This window comes from Poecilia reticulata, linkage group LG14, assembly GCF_000633615.1.
Source record: "Poecilia reticulata strain Guanapo linkage group LG14, Guppy_female_1.0+MT, whole genome shotgun sequence".
NCBI lineage: Eukaryota > Metazoa > Chordata > Actinopteri > Cyprinodontiformes > Poeciliidae > Poecilia > Poecilia reticulata.
This window is the reverse complement of record NC_024344.1, coordinates 20,766,551-20,787,523: the sequence shown is the minus strand read 5'-3', so window position 1 is coordinate 20,787,523 and position 20,973 is coordinate 20,766,551. Positions and strand designations below refer to the sequence as shown.

At 41.1% G+C, this 20,973-nt stretch overlaps 1 protein-coding gene across 4 annotated transcripts in view; it reads right to left on the bottom strand.

Moving 5' to 3' along the window:
* pknox2 (pbx/knotted 1 homeobox 2) overlaps window positions 1-20,973 on the bottom strand; it is a 62,553-nt gene that overhangs the window by 24,815 nt on the left and 16,765 nt on the right. For 2 of the 4 annotated variants that reach the window (XM_008428415.2, XM_008428418.2), the window contains exons 2-4: window positions 7,840-7,946; window positions 5,375-5,511; window positions 4,805-4,816 (exon numbers count right to left, since the gene is read on the bottom strand). In XM_008428415.2, the coding sequence (XP_008426637.1) occupies window positions 4,805-4,816; window positions 5,375-5,511; window positions 7,840-7,926 (236 nt within the window). In that variant the 5' untranslated portion in view covers window positions 7,927-7,946. The remainder of the gene's footprint in view (window positions 1-4,804; window positions 4,817-5,374; window positions 5,512-7,839; window positions 7,947-20,973) is intronic. The other 2 variants (XM_008428417.2, XM_008428419.2) reach the window with 1 other exon arrangement.

Sequence of the window (20,973 nt, the reverse complement as noted above, 5' to 3'; positions counted from 1 at the left end):
TTGCTCCTGGGAGTATTTCAAGCTGGGTGATGCTTGGATGCTCTGGAAGGTTTCATTATGAGCCACAGCAGCAAAGGTAGCATGAAGAATGATCAACCATTCATCCCCGGAGGGGTTCTTTGGAAAGAACCATTGTTTTCGGACAGTAGGGACAAAAAGCCAACATCACATGAAGGGAAAAGGCTACTCATATTAGAATCGGTGAGAACAATCTGAACTGAATTAAGACTTCTGTTGAAGTAAGATCGTCCTAATCTTTCAACAACAACAACAACAAAAAAAAAAAGGCTGTGCCCTAATTAATTATAGTGAAAATATTAAAATCCTAAAGAACATATGGGGGATGTGATGTTAGGAAAAAATAAAAAGTCAGCATGTCTTCCTCTTCTTACCGAGTCCCATCAAGTGTTTTCAAGTAATTTCCACCGCCAAGAATAGATCCACAAATCCCAGCGCTCATGGTGCACACAAGCATAATTAACATAAATATGATCTCTGATGAGGACCATGAAATAATAAGAAACTCCACAAAAAGAACTGATATCTAAAGTATGAGGGAGAAAAGAGAGAGAGAGGGAATAAACAAAAAGAAACAAAACAAACAAACATCTAAACATAATGTGTAAAAATGCTGGAGGATGGCAAAACACAAAAAAATATGTACAAATATTCATCGATAATTTCATTTCATTTTTAACAGTTTTATTAGTTTAATTATTTCTTACATCATTAAAATGTTTTTTATCACTTCGTTATCTCTAGGAGGTTTCTCTCTGGGGTTTTTTTGTTGTTTTTTTTATTATTTTGGTTTTACTAATTCTTCCAACATTTGCTCTCAGCCCAGCAGGTTTATCCCAGAGTCAGTTTAAAGATGCCATAAACCAATCATGAGCTCTACAGGACCGGATGAGGACGTCGTTACGGTGTAAAAAAAAAAAGAAACCCTGCCTGAGTGGTCTTTGCGGGGTTTCAGCGAGGTTTAGCGAGCCGTTCAGAGACATGCTGAGCTTGCTCTTAATTACCCATAAGAGAACATGAGAGGGTTTTTAGGCATGAACAACTCTCTATTGGAACTGTGGCAGCTTACTGGGGTCCTAGGAGCAGCATGGTCGCAGCCTGTGAAGTGAAGTAAAAGCGCTGAAAATGTTTCCTCATACTTAGCAAAGCAGACACTAACGGTGGAGGCGCAGAAACCTCCCGTATTTTCTGCAGACCGTGATAAGACCATGATGACCGCATCCCGAAACCGCATCCTGGCAGGGTGGTTCCAGGACTCTTCATCGGTTTTTGATGTAATTATGACAGTAAAGAGGTCGGATCATCATCGGAGCGTGTTTTGGCTCAAGGCGGCGAAGACAAACGAACATGATGACTGCTGAACGTAGCGACTTCACAACTTCCTTCACATTGAACGAGTTGCAACAATCAGGACGTTGTCTAGGTGTGCAGGTCACAAAGAGTGCGGCGGGTGTCTCACCGCATGAGGACAATGACTGGACCAGTAAACGGGCCAACATCCTACAAGTGTAACGTTTCTCTTTGCTCTAAAATGTGCTCAACGGATCTTAATGCGTGTTAAATTTGAACTGAGTTGTTTTTTTTTCAATCAGTAATTATGGTTAAGACAGAAAATAAAACCATTTAAATGGTAAAAAAACAAGGATTAAAATAATTAAATGATATAATTGTTTACATCTGGATAAAAATCATGACTTTAACATGGATAACTTCAAAGCTACTTTGGCTTAGCTGTTTATTGAGTCAATATTCTCTTTATTATTTACCTGCTTGTTTATTTTACCATATCTCAGACGAGTAAAGAAAAAAAACCTCAAACGACGCTCATTTAAACGTCCGTGTAGTTCTCGTCGCCATCATGAGGCTCATCCTTTGCGATGCGGTTTACTGAACGGGATGGAGAAGGAGGACGGCAGCCAGCCAGAACGGGTACATGGAGGAGGAAGAGGAGCTGCCTCCACCGGCACCACCAGGAGCTGCTTCAAACATGGCTGCTCACATCAAAGCCCGCCTCGTCTCCCGGGGGAGCGGCTCAGGACTTCGCGGTGGCTCGCCTCGGGTCGAAGCGTGGAAGCTCTCACCTCCTCAGAAGGCGGTGGCGGATACCTGCGGGCTGCACCCGAGGAGCTGAGGCAGATGGCAAACCGCTGGCTGGAAGCTCCAGGACGGCAGGGAGCGCACGGCGCCCCCAACAGATCCAGTTGGCTGCTAGTTTGCTGACTCCATCGGGGGAGGGGCGGCCGGGCTTTTAGACATGTCTGTGTATTTGAATATTTCACTTCATAAATAGGTAATGCAATCTCATTATGAAGGTACATCAATATTATAGTGATAAGCTGAAAGCAAGAAGGAGGCAGTTGTGTTTTGAGACTTGCCCAGCAGCCATTTTTTTTTTTGTCTTTTTCCACCGAACAAGAATGGAAACTTTGGGGCTTTTGTGAAGTAAAGGTAAAATAAATTTAACCTCAAATGTCTCTCTTTCTTGCTGTAGCAGATACGATTTGCGGTTCGTTCTCTAGTGCTTCAGGCCTGTGGCTTTTTTTATTTACTTATTTCTTTTTTTTTTCTAGTTTGTACTTCAAACTAGTTCGCTTCATACAAGTAAATACAAGTTGAAACCTTGAGCTGGGGTAACATCTGAACAACATTTAGTGCTTTTAGGGGAAAAGAGAAGACATGAAATTCCCTCAATGTCTATCAAGAAATTAACTTTATATGATATGATTTACAAGATTAGAGGAAGCTCCAACTGTTAATTTATTCAGTGTTTCTCCGTCGTGTTTGCACCTGCCTGATCTGGTTCAGAATCAAAGGCTTGAATTCACTCCAACCCAGAGATAACTGAGGAAAACGTGAAGCTGCAGGGAAGAAGAAAATCTATCAACACAGAGACGTAGAAGATCTACATCCATGACGCTGAGAGCGGCTTAGAGCCGCTAACTGTCCTGACATACAGCGTTTAGCACAATAATTACAACTCTTGAACATTTTTCACATTTTGTTACACTGCTGCTATCTATAAACTCGATTCTATTCTGTTTGGAAGTAGAAGTAGAGTGACTCATCATTTACTACTTTTTCACAAAGTCAAAGCTTAGAAGTGTGGCGTGCGTTTGTATGCAGCTCCCACAAATCACCAGCAGTTAGTGTCTATCTGTGAGGGGTGTGATCTCAGTACGGATCCAAACACGAAGGCCTCGGCTGTTTATTTGAGAACGTCGGAGGGGAAAAAAATGGTGTCAAATGTGACAGAAATGTGTAATTTGGGTAAATGAGGGAAAAATATGACTTTTTTTGTGTGTGCTGGAAAACTAACTGCTGGAGGCGCCATGCTGTGGGGAAGATGGATGGAGCTGAACACGGGTTGCAGAATATTGAGGTGCAGGTTCACTTTCTAGCAGGACAATGAGCCAAACCCTCCAACCAGATCAAAGAATAAACCCTCGCTAGAACGGCCCAGTCAAAGTCAAAGTCTTCAATCCACCTCACAATCTGTGGCAGGATTTGAAAACTGATGTTGACAGATTCTCTCTGAAGGGTCTGAATACTTGAACAAGGTACTGTGTATGTGTTTGAACTGCTAAAAGACTCCCACCCTGCTCTCTCTCACACACACACTCACATGTGCTCGCACACGCGCACACACACACGCATGCAGGACAACATGAAAGCTTCTTTTTGCGAAGCCACAGAGGCTAGCAGCATGCAGCTCTCTTACATTTAGAAACTTGAAAAATCGCAAACTTTCAAAAATGACCATTATTAATGACCATCAGAGCTTTATTTCAATAATCATGCCTTAGAAATAAAACAGTATGTAGATGTTAATTGGACGTTTCCAAGCAATAAATCCGATACCGGAACTAGTTAAAATCGACAGATAGGACAGTTCTAAATTTTCTGTTACTCCCTGCAAAGCTTTCACTTTCCACCTTCCCTGGTTATAATTAATGCAACAAATAAATGAATAAATAAATGCAAAGCTATCGTATGTTATGATAATTATATCTCACATATGTCGCCTCGTTTAGATTCCACATCAAACGCTGGCTTCACGACGGTGTTTTATAAGACCGACAATAGAAATGAGCACACAGTGGCTCCCACATGCAGACGTATTTGCAGGTTATCATTTTTGCAGAAATGCTGCACACGTTTCGACCACCTATCATGAGTAAATGACAACTGCATGAGCGGTTTACATCCATAAAGACATAACGTGAATCCTCTGGTACTCCAGAAACAACAAACCACATGCTGCAGAGGGTTAGTTTCTATTTTCACAGTAATTCTAGTTTGTTTGGGGTTTTTTTGGACAGTAAAGAAAGTTTTTAGACTTACTGTGACTGAAGCACAGTCTTTGGAAACATTTTTTTGCAATTTAATTGATGCCTATCTCCAGATTCTACAAATTCAACATTTGAACATCTGTAATTGAATGCATGTGGTTTTGTTATCATCAAGATTAAATGTGACAAACATGACAGTGGATTTAACGGATGTGCAGCATGACACAACGGCTGCTTAAAAAAATAAAATAAAATCACAGTTTAACCAAAACCTCATCATCACGTGTCTTGTAATTCACAGAGAAATATCAGGTACTTTTTTTTTACTGCTTAAGTTAATTCCCTGTAATGGGATGGGACACGTTAGGTCTTTAAAATAAAATGGTGACAATGGTGAAATCTACTAAAACTAAAATGTCTTCATCATTTCATTCCTGATGCTTTTCCAAAGTCAGAATGTTTCATAAGACCTCTGTGATCTGGAGAGTAATCCTTACCTTTGAAAATGGCTGTTGGCGTGAAAGAGAAATAAATTCATTTCACAATGTTGATCTCAGATATCTGTGAAACAAATTCTGTTTGACTAATGAAAAGTCTCAGATCAGATTTTACTTTTTTTTTCACCAGACCAGTTTAAAAATTTGTTTTGCTTCTTTAGCTTTCACTGGAAATACTGGTCCAGTCAAATAACCAGAGCTCCTTCTCCCAGTGCATTCTCCTGCGGGCGCAGAATACTTTCCTCTTGGAAGTTGTAAACTCAAGAGGAACTGGGCCTTCCTTAATCGCCGAAAGCACTATTTTGTTTATGAATCACACCAAGAGGTAATTAAAAAGAAACCTTTTGGGTACAGTTTTAGAAGTTTTTACGACAAAGCCCGCTCAGAGCGGACGAGAAGCAAACACGTCCTGTGACATTTACTAACAAGAAGCTCCTCAAACTGTTTAACATCACAGAACATTACAGGAATCTGATGGGTCAGACTTTAAAAGTATGAAGGAAAAAACTCAAGGAGAAGTTCTTATGCAACAATGATGTAATTAATAAAAAAATATTTCCTCCTACGTACCTGTAAACAGCTCTCTTGTCAGACTCAAGCTGGGCCTGGGGGTCAAGGGTCACACTGACAGAGTTATTTCCTGCTGCAGAGGCTGCTGGGATGTGGACCTGTGGGGTCTTGGAGTTCTGCTGAGTTGTGCCCGTCATCTGGCAACAAGAGACAAAAAAAAAAAACCCACAAAGTTAATGACGATTTGAACGTAGAACTCCCACAAAGTGTTTGGGTGGTGATCAGTCAGAGTCAGAGCTGGGAAACAATATTCTGCTTCCATTTAGTAAATGACAGAACACAACAGCTTCACCAAAACGGCACCACAGATTGGTGCAAAGGGCAGTGGAAAACCAAACAGGAATTTAATGTGTTGAGAGAAAACGACGAGTTTGGACCCAAAAGCAAAAAAAAAAAAAGTCACTTTAGGAAAATAAAGAGGAAAATAACATTACTGTATAATAGTACATTAATATACCTGGTACCTTACTGCGACATATCACTACTGTAAAAGTGTTTCCTTCAATCTGTTGATTCTCCTATGCACCGTCAATTAATCAGATAATTATTTCAGTGACATTCACTCAAATTCAATGTTTTATAATTTGATTTGATTCCATTTGGAGTAAAAAAAAAGATTAATTCAGAATAAAACTGTTCATTTTGTCGAAAGGCTGCGATTCATCCTGGGGGACCATGGATACTCCCATCCAGGTTTCAGTACACTTCAGTCGTTTCAGCTTTATTGTCAGTTTTAATGTTAATTTGAAAATATAATCAAGTTACGCGAAGTAACTAGAGAAAGACTGCTCAAGTCGGACTGGCACTTATTAAACCAACATTAAACGTGGTCCGACTTTTGGTGTGGAAACTCATCATTTAGCATAAATAATGTAACAAACTGCTTCCTGCGTTTCACGTTACTTTTTTTTCTGAGGGTTTGATAAGTCAGCGAACACGTTCTCCAAACCGAGTCCACTGCATACCCCGCTTTCCTCTCTCTCCATCAATCACTCCATGGAAATGGGTCTAACGTCTCCCATCCCCCTGTTTTTTTTTTTTTTTTTGAGTCAGACTGAGGTAGCAGGAAGCTTCAAGTCTTAATCCCAACAACAAATGGGAAATAAATTACCTTCTTCACACTTAACTAGTTCTCATTTGCATTCGTGGAGTGCGCCTGTGCTGCCGCTCTGGACCTCTCCCCCTGGCACTAATCCTCCGGGCGACACCAGAATGCGGACGAGGAGGAAATAATAGGCGATCAGAAGAGGACGCCGGGCGGCGCAGCCGCCGGACCTTCGGCGCGGCGCTTCAGGGTGCGCATCTTGTTTCAAAATCAGGCCTTCCTGCATTATCCAGCGGCCTTCATAATTTCCACAGGATTTCTACTTGTCTTTTCAGATATTTCCATTCACTCACGATTGGCATAAAAGTCATAATATTTTGAGGGGGTGTATTTTTCTAAACTGGAAGGCGTATGCAATGTATAATTTTACATTTGGGGCACAGACTACTCAAATCCACACAAGATTGGAATTATTTAAAACAGACATTCGGGTGACTCGTGCGCTTTTTGAAACCGTTGGCACGTTTCTGTCGACATATTTGACTGTTTTAATCAGAAATGGCAGAACTCACTGAAACGAGTGGGCATTGTGTTACGGACCCCGTCATAACATGACTACTGTTAGGACTGTAATTATTATGACAGTCAGCTAATTTTTAATACAAAAAAATTAAGATTTTTGTTCTAGAAGCTAAAGGTTATCCTTTGTTGTCTACTTGAAAAACTAGTTTCACGCGTGTTTGAAATTGTTGTCCTGTTGAAACTCCCATCTCTGTCCAAGTTTTAAACATCTGGTGTGGTGTGTGAGGGGAGACCGGAGAACATGTAGGTAGACATGTGCTTTTATTATTCTGTTTACAGTATGGAATACCATTGCAAAAATAGTACAACATTTTTGTTTTGTTATATCAGTCATTTCAAAACAACTTCAGTTTTAAAGATTTCCCACTGGAGCTTATGTAAGGGTTACATAAACCCTTATGTCTGCATTAGATTGCAATGTAACTGTAATCATTACTCATGTCAAATGCATTCTGTAGAATGAAACATCCTTTACAGAAGTAAAACTGAATATGCTGCGCTGATTTAAGATTATTTCATTTGTACTTCTGTGGGGTTTCTTTTATTATTATTATTCATTTGTAAATAGAAAAAGTGGAAATCTTAGTTTTCCCAAAGTGATTGCTAAACTCTGATCTAACGGGATTATGAAATGAGACTTTAGAGATATTTTATTAGGGTTAGGGTTAGGTTGAGTGAACTAACTCTTGTTAATCCCACTCTTAACTTCTCGCTCTCGCCGATATTTTTTTTTTCAGATTTTGCAAATGCATTTTGTAATGAAGCACGAAACGATCCACAATCTGACAGCTCAACCTTTCCTTCGGGGACGGGCTGCTGCTGAAGACGTTGCTCTCACCTGTTGACTTTCCTGGTACGTTGGAGGAGGAACGCTCTGGGTGGCCATCATTGTCACTGCAGGCGGTGGGGAATCATGTTGCATCATGGGACAGCTTCACATTGAGACTGGAAGACACACAGAGGGAAGGAAAGAACACCAAACATGAATCGGGTTTGAAAGGCGCTTTTTAAAATCTATTACACCGGCAGCCACCAGGTGCTGCTGTGACTGAGTAATCAAAAATGAAACACACAAACACACACGTGCACACACACACACACAGCATCTCAGTCTTCTTCTCCTGATCTCGACAGACTGGTTCATTTCTTTCTCTTTTCTCCTGAGTTTGCCTCTCCATGGTGCTGCGCAGAACCAGCAGACAAGTCAGGATGATGTATTAATACGGAGTGATCAAACGACGCAACCAAGCAGAAAGGAAACAAATGAGAACATCCTCAATCACCAAGGCCCGTTCCCACAAATATTCAGCAAATACTGAGCAGCGGCAGCGGGCCCCTAACGGCGCCACAGACAAACCCCAAGTATTTGTTTCCCAATTACAGAGAGCCGGGCCTGTTTACTAATTAGAGCCGGCTCTAACGCCACGCTCCACGACGGAGCCGCAGTAGGACAGTCGTCTCTGTTAGTCAGCTGCCGGTGTTGTTGTTGCACTTTAACCAAGCAAGTCATGAAGGCTAATTAGGGCTCTTCGGGACCCCACAGGGTCGAGGACAGTACCCTGTGGAACTCTGCCATAACCGCTGGCCCCACCCCCACTGATGGAGCTAATTGGCTCGGGGGAAAGTTACACACACACACACACTGCCACACCAACAGACCCCCTACCCGCTCGCCAACAGCACACACACACACACACACACACACATGCACACACACAGCAGGTCATCCAGCCTGGAGCTCCACATAACCTGTGCGTTCGCACCGCTTGAAAACAAACCTGAATATGTAACCTTTTGTCTTTTTTTTTTTCCAATATTAACAGAAGCTCTTAAAATTGTTTATAAAACGGCCACATATAAATCCATGTCAGTCCATGGAAGGCAGCGGGCCAGTCGACTCGGGTTGACTGGTGTTGACCTGGAGGGAACGTTTCATTACAGGTTAGTCAAACGGAACCGGAACATCTGAGCACAATCCCAGTTCTGGTTCCTCCAGAGCTGCGACAGCATGCCGAGAATCTGAACGCAAGTGAAAGATGATGAGGTTGTGACTGGATAAATAAAAGCTAATCTTTAATTCCTCTTCCATCCTGGGTTAAACATTTCATTCAAATGTGAAGAAATGTCTCCTTTTATACACAAGAGGCCCTAAAACTGCATCCTTGTCTGTTTGGATGTTTTATTCGTCTGAATAGAAGAACTTAGTCGACTACGGCCTGACTAAAATTAACCTTTCTAACTACTAATTATAACAAAATGACATTCAGTCAAGAGGGTATGTCTAAAATTAAACTGAAATGTGCTGACAAAATGAACCCTGCTCGTTACGTTCACCAGGAAAAACACTGATGTTTTCACTGATGTACAAAAAAACCCACATTGCTTATAAAGATCATGCATGACACAGAGATGAAGTCAGTTGGCTTTGTGATAAAATAGATTACAGATTGTTAAACACAAAGAGATTAGCACCACTTTGTTCCATAGTTCTCTGTTTAATCTGTGCGTTATGTCCAGATGACAAGACATAAATACGTTTTAGGCCCTTTTTGCATTTGCTCTGTGCCGTAATCTCGTCTTCACTCTCTGAATCTGCACAATAGTCCAGCGTGACTAAGAGAGTCGGATCCTGGCACTGCCTCCGCCTGGAGAACAATGGGACTGAGATGCTTCTTTGTCTGATTGGCATCCAAGCCAAGTGTCGCTGCCAACGTCCTGATAATAAATGGTGGTTTGGTTTCTAATTTAAGGTTTTTAGCTGAAAAATCTGCATTTTTAACGTGCCTCGCCGTTGCCGCGTGCGATGCGTCGCGCGCCTCCGCACTTGTTTGTGAGCGCCGCGCGCGCTTGCCTCGGCGAGTCATTCCGTGTTCTGATTGCGTCTTCTGGTTTCTGTTCCCATTCCAGCTGGTATCAGCTGAAAGACATCTTCTCTGTTATCAGCCCTCATTTTAATTGCAAATGCAGCGAGCGTGTTAGTGATTAAATGGAAAATTGCACATTAATTGATGAGACTGAAGATAAAGCCAGTCCAATTACCACATGGTATTTTGGGCCTCTCAAGTTTTTCGCTGTTCCTCGAAGGAACAAGCCGCCAAATGCCAAGTTTGAGCAGGCAATTGGGCATCCATAAATATGCACAAAGAGACGCGAAATGTGTGCACAAACACATGCCGCACGCTGGCTGCCCAGGCGTGAAAACACATACAAGAAAGACAAGAAGGAGAGAAAGAGAGAGAGAAGGAAAAAAAAAGACTAATTTTAACACACATGTCCTCCTCGGTGTGAAAGTACAAACCTCTCTTTGAACTCACCAAAGGTGTACAGTTACACAATAGGCTGTCGAATTCATTTTGAGGACAAATGACATGTTTGTTTCCCAACAAAAGGCCTTGGAATTATGACACAGTTCATAATGCATATCAACGGGAGAGCGCCTGTAGTCGCAATCAAAATTCAAAAGCAAGCATAAAGTGGAAAATGAGAGAGAAGTAGGCATAAAATTATTCCAACCAACATCAAAGGCTTTCCCGAGTTTAGATTGGAGGCAATTTCCTTTTTTTCAGTGGATTCTGTGCAGTAAGAAACACTTCTGTTCACAATTCAATTTTCTAACAATCTCAGGGCGTACGATGTCCTCCTTCTGCATCCATGCAAAGTTACATAGCCTCCCTCTCACCCTCTTTTACCTGCAGCGATGAGACGAAAAATCATATCAGATTGCATGTAATCTGATTACTGACCGCCACCGCTAAAGCCTAAATATGTCTGAAGTAATTTTTCTCGTCAGCTTGGAGGGAAATTTGTCACCCGTGGCTGAAATTCAAATAAATGTGGACTGGGATTGCTTCCTGCTTCCAAATGAACTGAACTCCAGTGAGATTTTTATAGTTATAAACACATCGACACCCAGCACTGAAATATAAACTTAAATGTGTTTCAGCCAAGTTAGTTTACGATGGACGCAACGATGTGACTGCGTGACTTTTACTGAACTTCCTTTGTAAAAAGCAAAGTTTTGGTAAAGATTCCACACAAAAAAAGCGACATTTCCCTTTTGTATCCAGAACTTTTTTTCCTCAGGAACTCTTAAAACTCGTCTCGTCCCTGCTTGACTTGTGTTTCCACAGAGATCTGAGGATGTCCTTAGATTAGGAAAGTTAAGTCCCCATGTCGCTCTTTGTGTGTTCTTGGAGCGCCGCTCTTTTGGAACGGAGTTTAAAAGTGAGAAATCCATAGCTTGTAGATTTGTTCTAGTACTGGAACAGTTCCTTTTTGTCTGCAAACACTCAAAACCCTCAGTTTTCATTTTGCCTTTGTCACAGGGGAGAGCCAAACAAAACATAGTCTGACTTACAGATTGATGTTTTACACAAATTAAATGTTATCCTTTTATTATTTCACCACAATTACACACTTATGTAAGCACCATGGTCTTTTTTATTAATATTAAAGTGGATATAAACAATCCTCATTTGTTATGACAGTACATAAGAGTGATTATATTGAAAAACACATTAAATAAAAACAGCCACAAATGTCTTTCTTAGCCTTTGTAATTATTTTTGCAGTAATTAAAATATTAAATAAAAGATAAAGCAAAACCTATTCAAGTATTAACCAAGGGTTTTTCAAACTAGTGCTAGAGGACAGAGCCAGTCAATGATCCTAGATCACCTTTAGTCAAAATTCACCCTCATGTGTTTTTTCTTTTTAATAGTCCTAAACTGGGATATATAAACATAACAGGATGGGTTCAGAGCCCTGAGGAAGACAGTTGTGTGTCGTGAAAGTATTTGCCCCCTTCAACTTTAATTATTAGTCAAAGACCACACAAGTCAACACAAAATGCTCATTTTCAGTCAAGGTGTTCATAATTAAGGGAGAGGAAAACATTCTGTGTGAAAAAACGATTGCCCTCTAAACCTAATAACTGGTTGGGCCAACCTTAGTAACAACTGAGGTCAAGCATTTTTGCAGAATTGTTGTGATTCAGTCACACTGGGTGGATTTTGAACATGAACTGCATTTTCAAGGTCATGCCACAGCATCTCAATAGGATCCAGGTCAGGACTTTGTCAAGGCCGCTCCAAAGTTCATTTTATTTTCCTCCAGTTAGTCAGAGGTAGACTTGCTGGTGTGTTCTGGATCATTGTCCTGCTGCAGAAAACAAGCTGGTTTCAGCTTGAGGTCACACAAATGAGTGAACATCTCCTTCAATCCAATCCTCTTTTCACACAACGCCATGTAGGTTTGGATTTTTTTATTTCCTCCCTTAATAATAAACATCTTCATTTAAAAACAGCTTTTTTTGGTCAACCTGTGTTGTCTATGGCTAATATTTAAACCAGTTTGACGTTATGAAACACAAAGTGTAATAATATTCCCATTATGGACCCCCTCCTCAGTCACGGATGCAAATTTAAATTGATTTTAAAAAAGCTATGCAGGTATTCAACCGGGCGACATTTCTATCAGCCCGTCCAAAATGCACGCCTACATGTGTGGGAGCAGTCTCCGACCAAAACCTCATTTGATCTATCCCGTTTGAATATTGTTGTTAGGAAGTTGACCTGCAAAAGCAATGAATAACATTTGGAAGTAGGCATGTCACCTTGGTCAGACATTATGCATCTTGAGGGTTGCTGAATAAATAAATCAGGTGTTTTTGAATATGAGTGGGATCTAATCATCGCCTTATTGTCAGACCTGATTTACAATGCAAACACCAGGAGGCAAAGCCTTGATGGTGTTGAGTAAAGCCATGGAGGGAAGGACGGAATGGTAATGAGATCTGGACCTGCGAGGGAGGAGTCTGTGTACATAATTGTGCCTGGACTCAACAGAGAAAAAAAAATCGAAACGCACACAGATCAGGGCAGGCGGGCCTCCGCATGCAGGAATGGACACACATGCAAACGCAGGCATTTATAATGATGTGCGCACTGCGCGAAGAGATCTTAAGGCTTCAACCGGTGTCATCCTTGGGGCAATAAATCTTTCACAACCTCACAGCCTGAAGTACAAGTACAAGTACAGATGTGCACACACATTAAAGTAGAAGCACATACATAGCCGGAGGCAAGGAGAGTCTAACTCGTGGTTTTAGGGCTACAAATATCCCCCAGGCGAAAGCAGGCTGCATGGATGCTGCAGTCAGAATCCGGTCCACGCTCCCAGGCCACCTCATTAACCCCAGCCACCCGTCTTCCCTCCGTCCAGCCAGGCTTGCAACGCTTTGCTCCATTCTGGCCGATGCCTCAAATTCCTGCTAACATAATTTATTCATCATCTGCTCTTGAGTTGATTGGACGCAGTCTTGTCCACAGTAAAAGATAAGGCATGAAACCGAAGGTGAGTTTCAGCGTAGCTGCAGACAACATTGGTCATAACGAACACGGTCAGGCACGGCGTGGATGGTGTTGACCACGGTTTGAAAGCTTTGGGTCTACCTCTCTTGGGTCGAAACGATATACATCTCACTTTTTCATCTTGGCATTCTGTACATTGCTCCGTCTTGCCTCACCGCAAACATACCGGTGAAGGTTACAGTTGAGGCGCTCTGTTCTGAATGAAATATTCAAAGGAGAGATCTCTGCACCGTGTTTTCGGTTGCAAAGAGGTAGGCAGCCATTAAACATGTCTACCAAGAACAGTTAAGTTATAGCTTGAGTTTGTTACAGTGTGACAAGATTTTTTTTATTCCCTCAGATAGCCGTTTCAGTGTCAAGTAGATTAGAAGAAGATGGTGTACGTTTAACAAAACCTTGGAGCTTCATCTCAAGGAAACTGAACACTTTTCCTCAAGGTTAGCGCTGAGCTATCAGCCGTTCTTCTCAATTACTTTCCTTCAAAAGATCCCTTTCACTCGTCCTTATCAATTCACAATGACATTTTATCCTTGAATTTCTATAACCTTTCGAGTTTATTGTTTCATCTTGAACTTCTTAATGAGCGCCCTTCAAGTATTCAAATAGGCCCCACAGCCTTAATGAAGACACAAGGATTTCCCTCGGGTGCGGCAGTTTGCGAGACTCTCTTCCCGACTGCTGACAAAGGCGGCGGCGCTCCGATCTGACTGCAATTCTTGTTTTCTTTGTATTTATGCAAATGATTGTTTGGATGTTGCACATTCCAAGTTTGATTGTGTTGCCTCGGGTTTTCAAAAAGAACATTAAACAATATGGATAGTGTAAAAACAACACTACGGTTAAAACGGCTGGAGTATACCTGTGGGATAGGTGGTCAGCTTGCAAACGACGTTGTTACCGCAGCTGAAAGAACTTAATCATTTCTCTCTGAGAAGTTAAACTTTATAAGAATCTTAAGCCCGAGGGTAATTTCTAATCACTTATAGGAGTTAATTATATTGTCGCCCTTATTTACGTTAAAGAGAGTTACATACGGAGCAAATGTATATGCTAAGAATTTCAGAATTTTATCTTGACCAGTTAGCACCGGTACTTCTACGCAATGAACGCTCCACAACAAATATAAACCCCTGACGAAAAAAATGAGACAATGATATATTATTTCAAAACATTTTTGACACTTGATGTGACAAAAATTCTGTACTATTTTGCAGTAAAAAGAAACAACTTCATGCTCACGCATAAAGGTGCACCGTGCGTATCCTGTAAGCCGCGTGGACGGTTGAGATACGAAGCTTGAGCCGCTCTAAAAATCCAGCAAATAGTCTGAATGGTTAGTGCTCCGTTTGTGCAGGTTTGTGCCGTTAAAATTTTTGTTTGTGCAGTTTTGGTTTCTAAGGTATTAAAAATTATTTTTTAGGTCATCCAGAGTTCACCATTCCCCCCATATAGCTCCAAAACAAACCAAAGTGGGCTAGTTTGTTAGTGCTCCGTTTGTGCAGGTTTGTGCTGTTAAAATTTTCGTTTGAGCAGCTTTCGTTTTTGAGATATTAAAAGTTATAATTTTGGCAGAATACGTCACCAGCCGCCCCAATTTTGCTCCAAACATCAACATTTTTGCTTTACCGCTGTTGTGTCGCCGCCATCAACTGGTATGTAGTGTGGACCACAATGTCACTATTATATTATACAAATGACTAAATCTGATTTTGCTTTATTTGGTGTTTTCAGAGTTTATGATTCAGCCGATCACATTCACCCTATTAGGGTGAATCTTACTCTAACTGTATTGATTATGCACGACTTATAGTCCCTTTTCTACAAAAATATAGCAACCTCAATTGCATAAAAAAAACAACACCGAAACAAGACTTGCGTGGAAGGAATGTGCTGGAAAACAACCAACAAAGAACTAAAACAAAAAGTACAGCCTGCAGCAGGTGAAATTAATTGTCCCCTAATTGGGTGAATGTGAGTAAGATTCACCCTAATTGGGTGAATGTGATCGGCTGAATCATAAACTCTGAAAGCACCAAATAAAGTAAAATCAGATTTAGTCATTTGTACATGTAATATAATCCTTGGGTGACATTGTGTAAAAAACTATATTTGCGAGGACGTTCGGTTTGAGTACATTTACCTCTTTGGGGTGATGTTCGCTGGAGAATTTGGGGATATTAATTCACATTATCGTGATCAAGATAAAAAAAAAACGCACACAGAGAGTGATGGGAACATCGTGATATTAGAAATCTGAGTTATTTATAGAACAATACTTGTTCGTACAAGTACAAATTCATGAGTGACAAACTCGAAGGTGTCTTTAAGGATCTTCTGTGGTCGTGAAATCCTGCAACAGCAGCTTCAACATCCCCGATGTTAAAATGTGGCATCGAGCCGAGTGTTTGAATTCTGTGGTTGACACACAAACACAGGCAGGAGGAGGATTTCTCCTTCTAGGCTGATATCCATCAGAACACCGAGGGCATTAAAAAAAAAAAAACATCCAAACGGGAACGAAATGAGAAGCTTGAGGAGGGAAACATAATTCACACGAGTTCCCCCGCTGAATCCTTTCCAGTACCTCTGCTCTGCCTCCCTCTCCGTCTCTTCTCCCACCACCACTGCCTCTTCGCTCCCCGCTTTCTCTGCCGTTGTGTTTGTTGGCTCGCGCGTCGTGCCGCTTATCTGAAGCTTCATCAGCAAAGTTCCTCTTCTTTTTTTTTTATTTTTTATTTTCTTGTAAATGAACACTTTCATATCAGAAAAAGAGAGTGCCACCCATGTCACTCTGCAACCACTTTGGTTACTGCTGGAGTGTCGTGACTGAGAAGTAAATGAAACGGATTGCAGGAAGGCTTGCTAGCATAATTCCTCAAGCATTTAACACAATAAACTGGTGCTAGCCCTCTATGTGAGCTCTTATTAAAAAGATGGTGACTCTAAACAGGGAAGCATTTAAAGTAGACATAAGACAGTGGATATTTTTTCCTTTTTGAAATCTCAAATGTCAGTGTGAGCAAACGTATTGAGTCGATGTGGATAGTTTGGACATGTGCTCAGAGGAAGAATCGTTACATTTAAAATAGAAAGGTAACATAAAGAAGTTTTTTTTATCTCTGGTAAACAAGATGAAGAAAAATTTTCATAGCAATTTCAGAAACAAAATTAAAATTTGTCCTTGAGAAGTGGGACTTGACAGACCATGAGCAAGTGAACCAAAGTGTAAAATGAACGAAGCTCAGTTTTTCATATTTCAAAAGCAGACAAGCCATTAGAAAACAATGTTCCAAAAAAAGGGATTTTGAAGTCACGCCTCTGAAAAGCAGAAATAAACTGCTGTAGATAGACATAGCATATGGAACAGCTGACTGAACTTAAAGAAATTGTTTTTATTCTACTCACCAACCAAAACATGGGGAGGCAACTACCCATCATTGATTAAAAAAAATGATAAAGAGAACTTTGTGCCACAAGAACTAGGAGAGTCAGCAGCAGGTCATTTTTCTCAGTGCCTGAGCCAAATGAACGGCAGACTGCATATCAGTGCAGTCTGCCGTTCCGATCTCCAAGAGTTTGTCATTTGTTAAAGATCAAATGACAAACTGTTGTGGGAAAACTAACTGTAAACAAACTCACATAGAAAAATGTGTTTATCAAAGTGAGACTTTTTGTCTTCACTGCTTAATTGCTCTCTGAGTTACTTGTGGCACGATAATTAGGAAGAACAGGTGTGCTGACCCATCCCTGTCAGCCTGACTCAGACTAACGGCTCAGACGTGAGCTAGAAAAGACAACTTTTACGTAAACACAGTCATTTACCATTTATAGACTGGGCCTGCGGAGGAAAAAATCTTTTAAATTCTTAGCAGTTGTGTTTGTCGAGTCTAAAAAGAACAGAATTTCTACCCGACCACCTCCTTCTCTTGGGACACATTTGGGATGAGAATTTTCAATATCTGACCTGATGTTTGAGGTGAAACATTACCTTCACTATCTTATTGTTTGGCCATTGTGATGTGTGTGACGATGTTTTATATTAAGAGTATACGGACAAAGAGTTAGGCGCATTTCACGTACAAGAATCTAAGATGGACTTTGTAACAACAGCCAAGCACCAACAACCTTTATTTAAGCATAATAGTCTTGTTAAAAAAAAAAATGCTTCTGAACTTGTATGTGGTACTTCCATTTTATTGTCCACCTTACAATGTCATCAACTTCAATTGTTTGCTGTCTAAATGATCCAAGTCGAACAAAAGTCTGAAAAGAAACATCAGATGATGTTCTTGGTTTGAAAGTGAAATACGTCTTGGTATGAATGTTGGCGTCCAGGGATGGTCCTGTTGCACAATCCCCCTCTGCCCCACAAGAGCCCCAAATTGCACACTTCCTCACAATGAGATCAGCAGAAGGGAATATTTGAGGAGAGTCGAAGTGGGATTAATGAGTGGGGGGGATTAGCAGGTGGGGGGAGTCTGTCTCCGTGCAAATGTGGGTCTGTATGCTTGTGCCTGTCTGTGTCTTTACTATTGGCCACTTCGGTCTCTGCGGCTCTCAGGCTGGGGGGTATAAGGGCGGGGAGGGGATGGTGAGTTTGTCTTGGCAAAACGCATCAGGCAGGCAGAAGTCTGCCTAACAGAGCAGACAGAAGCAGACGATGGCTGAGCTGGCACTAAGGAACTCCACTGGGCTGGTCGCAGTCTGCATGGTCTGAACATGTGAAGACGGACGGAACAAGCTTCACTTAGCAAGTGGTACGTGGGGACATTTCTCCACATCTACACATCTGGTGTGATTCGTTGTCCTTGTGGCCGGCATTTGTTTGGGTAACATCACGAAAACTTCACCAAAGGAACAGTGAGGACAACAGCACAATCCACAGGAAAGATCGAGGATTGTGCCTTTACACTGCCCTTTAATGAGGATCATCATTATATGTCATCAGTGTGATTTTGTACTGAACGGGTCACTTTTCCACCTAACTGAGTTTTGTCCATACTGACTAGAAGGAGGTCGATATCTATCCAGTCACTTATTTTGTTACATATTTTTGCTTTGTTATTATTATTATTATTATTTTGTACTTTCTTAATCATGACTGATTTGTAAAAGCAATAAAAAGGTTAAAACATTCAAGGAGATGAATACTTTTTATCGCCACTGTAAACCTGTGGTCCGCTGAGGAACCTACCCTCTGGGAAATAATTATTCAAGTATACAACACACATGAGTCTCAACAAACCAAAATATGCAGTGATTTATTTTAGTCAAAGATGATTTCATATTTACGTTCTGCCCTGATTGTGAGACGATCAGCCGGTGGCAGCTTCCCGCCTGGAGTCAGACCCACAGAGGGAGGAAAAATACAGCTGATAATTACAATTCTTTGTGATTGTTTAGAGGCAAAATCGAAACTGAACAATGAATTTGATTAACTGCACGGCCCTAACCTGTGAAATTTTTAGGTTTTAGTCACAAATATTCAAATATTTCCCATGACTGATTAACAAAAGTAAACCACCTTTGGTTACTAAAATGCCACAGTATTTCTTAACAAGTTGAAGTTAGTCTTATGAAGCTCTGCCCAGGTAGTGTCAGCATGACCTTGTGTGAGGAAAATGTGTAATCTGTCATTATGACACCTGATTATAGAGATAAGTGCGTCAAGCTAAACACCCTTTATTCTGTTTGTGAAAAGGATAAAAAAAAAGGACCTCTTAGGTTTTGCAGATGTCTGATCATGAAAAAGACGGTGTCCAACAGCTAGGTGGGCTTGCAAACAAGCCCACCTAGGGCTTGTGTGTGTTTGCGTGTGTATGCGCATGCACACGCACACACACACACACACACACACACACACACACACACACACACACCAGCAAATCAGTCAGCTCTCACCTAGAGGAGAAAGTTGGTGTTGTTGACTCTTCTATGCTTAAAAAAATGTCACGTCTGTCTTTAGTTCACCATTAATGTAGCCCACTTAAAACTCCAATGTCTTAGTGAAACAGCAAACAGACTGCAATTAGCCAGCACCGTTCACGTCTTAGCCAATGACTTAAATCAATTTTGCACTCCAAATCCACATTTCAGGACCAAAAACAGCAAAGAACACTAGAGATAAAAAAAAAATACATATTCCCACCAATCTCTTAACAAGGACTCACCCTAAGCCATAAATACAGATGGATGGATGGACTTTAATTTCTTCTGTGTGGTTCCCAATGTGATTCTTTTGTAACTAAAAAGAGAAAATAATTCTGACTGAGGCTCTGCTTGTTTTTGTTTTGTCCTGATCTTATGTTTTCACCTCCTATTTCTCCTGTCCTGTCATGGATGAGCAGCAACGTCACTGATGTTGCAACAGAACCCATTTTCAATCCGTCAGGATTCGACTGTCTAATTTGCTACAAAGATGTTTCTGTGTACAACTTTCAAATGTGCACAAAAACCTGATATTTAGAATAAAGCATACAGCATAAGTTGAATATTAAAGAGGCGTTTAACAGTGAAAATCAGCAATATTTAAAGTATCATTTATTTATTTATTTATTTAATATATTCCACCTCTGCAGAACTTCTTAAAATGCCAGTCGGTCAGACGGAGCCAGGAGAAAACTATAAAAACATCACAGTCCACTGGATTTCAAAAAGTAAAGACAAACCACCCATTACAACTCGAAACTCAGTTTTAATAATTTTTTTTGTCCAAACAATGATCTTCTACTGCAATTCAAAACAATGCAATACATCCACAGAAGTCATCAAAAACCTTTTCCAATAGATCCAGAACGAGTTTTCCATTTAAGACGGGAGGAAAAAAAGAGAATGAAGTGAGGCAGGAGTCACCTGAAATGTGAGGAGCAAATAATGAGGCCAACAGCAGCGTGTGTTTGCTGCTCTTGGCTGGATGGACTCTGTTTGTCTTAGTGTCGGGGGGGGGCAAAGAGAGCCGGCAGCTGAGTGGAAACACCAAACAAACCCATATTAAATTTCTTCTGAAATGCCATGGGGGAGAGACGTGGAGTACGACTGGCGGGGGGAGAACAGACAGAGAGGTGGACGGCAGAGGCACACAGGCTGCAGAGGGTGAGAGGAAAGAAGGCACTCTGTGATAAGGGGTGTGTGGACTGCTTCAAATAAAAGAGACATTAAGGTGAGAGAGATTCTGCGGCCTAAAAAGGAAGGCATGGGGGGTGAGTGGGGGGGGAGTCTGGTGGGAAGAGGAGAGGGTAAGGTCATGGTGGATAAAGAAAGAGAAGCTGGGAGACAGGAAGAGAAACAAAAGAGTAGTGAAAAGAGAAGGACATGCAGAACAAGAGAGAGGTCCGCAGAACGAGCAAAAATATATCCCTGAAGTAGTCCGGCTTTGTTTGGGAGGGGGAGCACATTGTTCTAGTCCTGTTCATATAGAAATGATACTGCTGTTCTATAGATCTGAATAACAAACGAGGCTAAATATACACAGGATATATTGACCTGGGAGTTAATGTCACTGCCACGTAGAATAAAATATAGTGCTCCAATGCAAGAGCAACTCATGCATCAAGTACCATATATCATATGCTACAAATAACTGTACGGTAAAAAAAGAAATA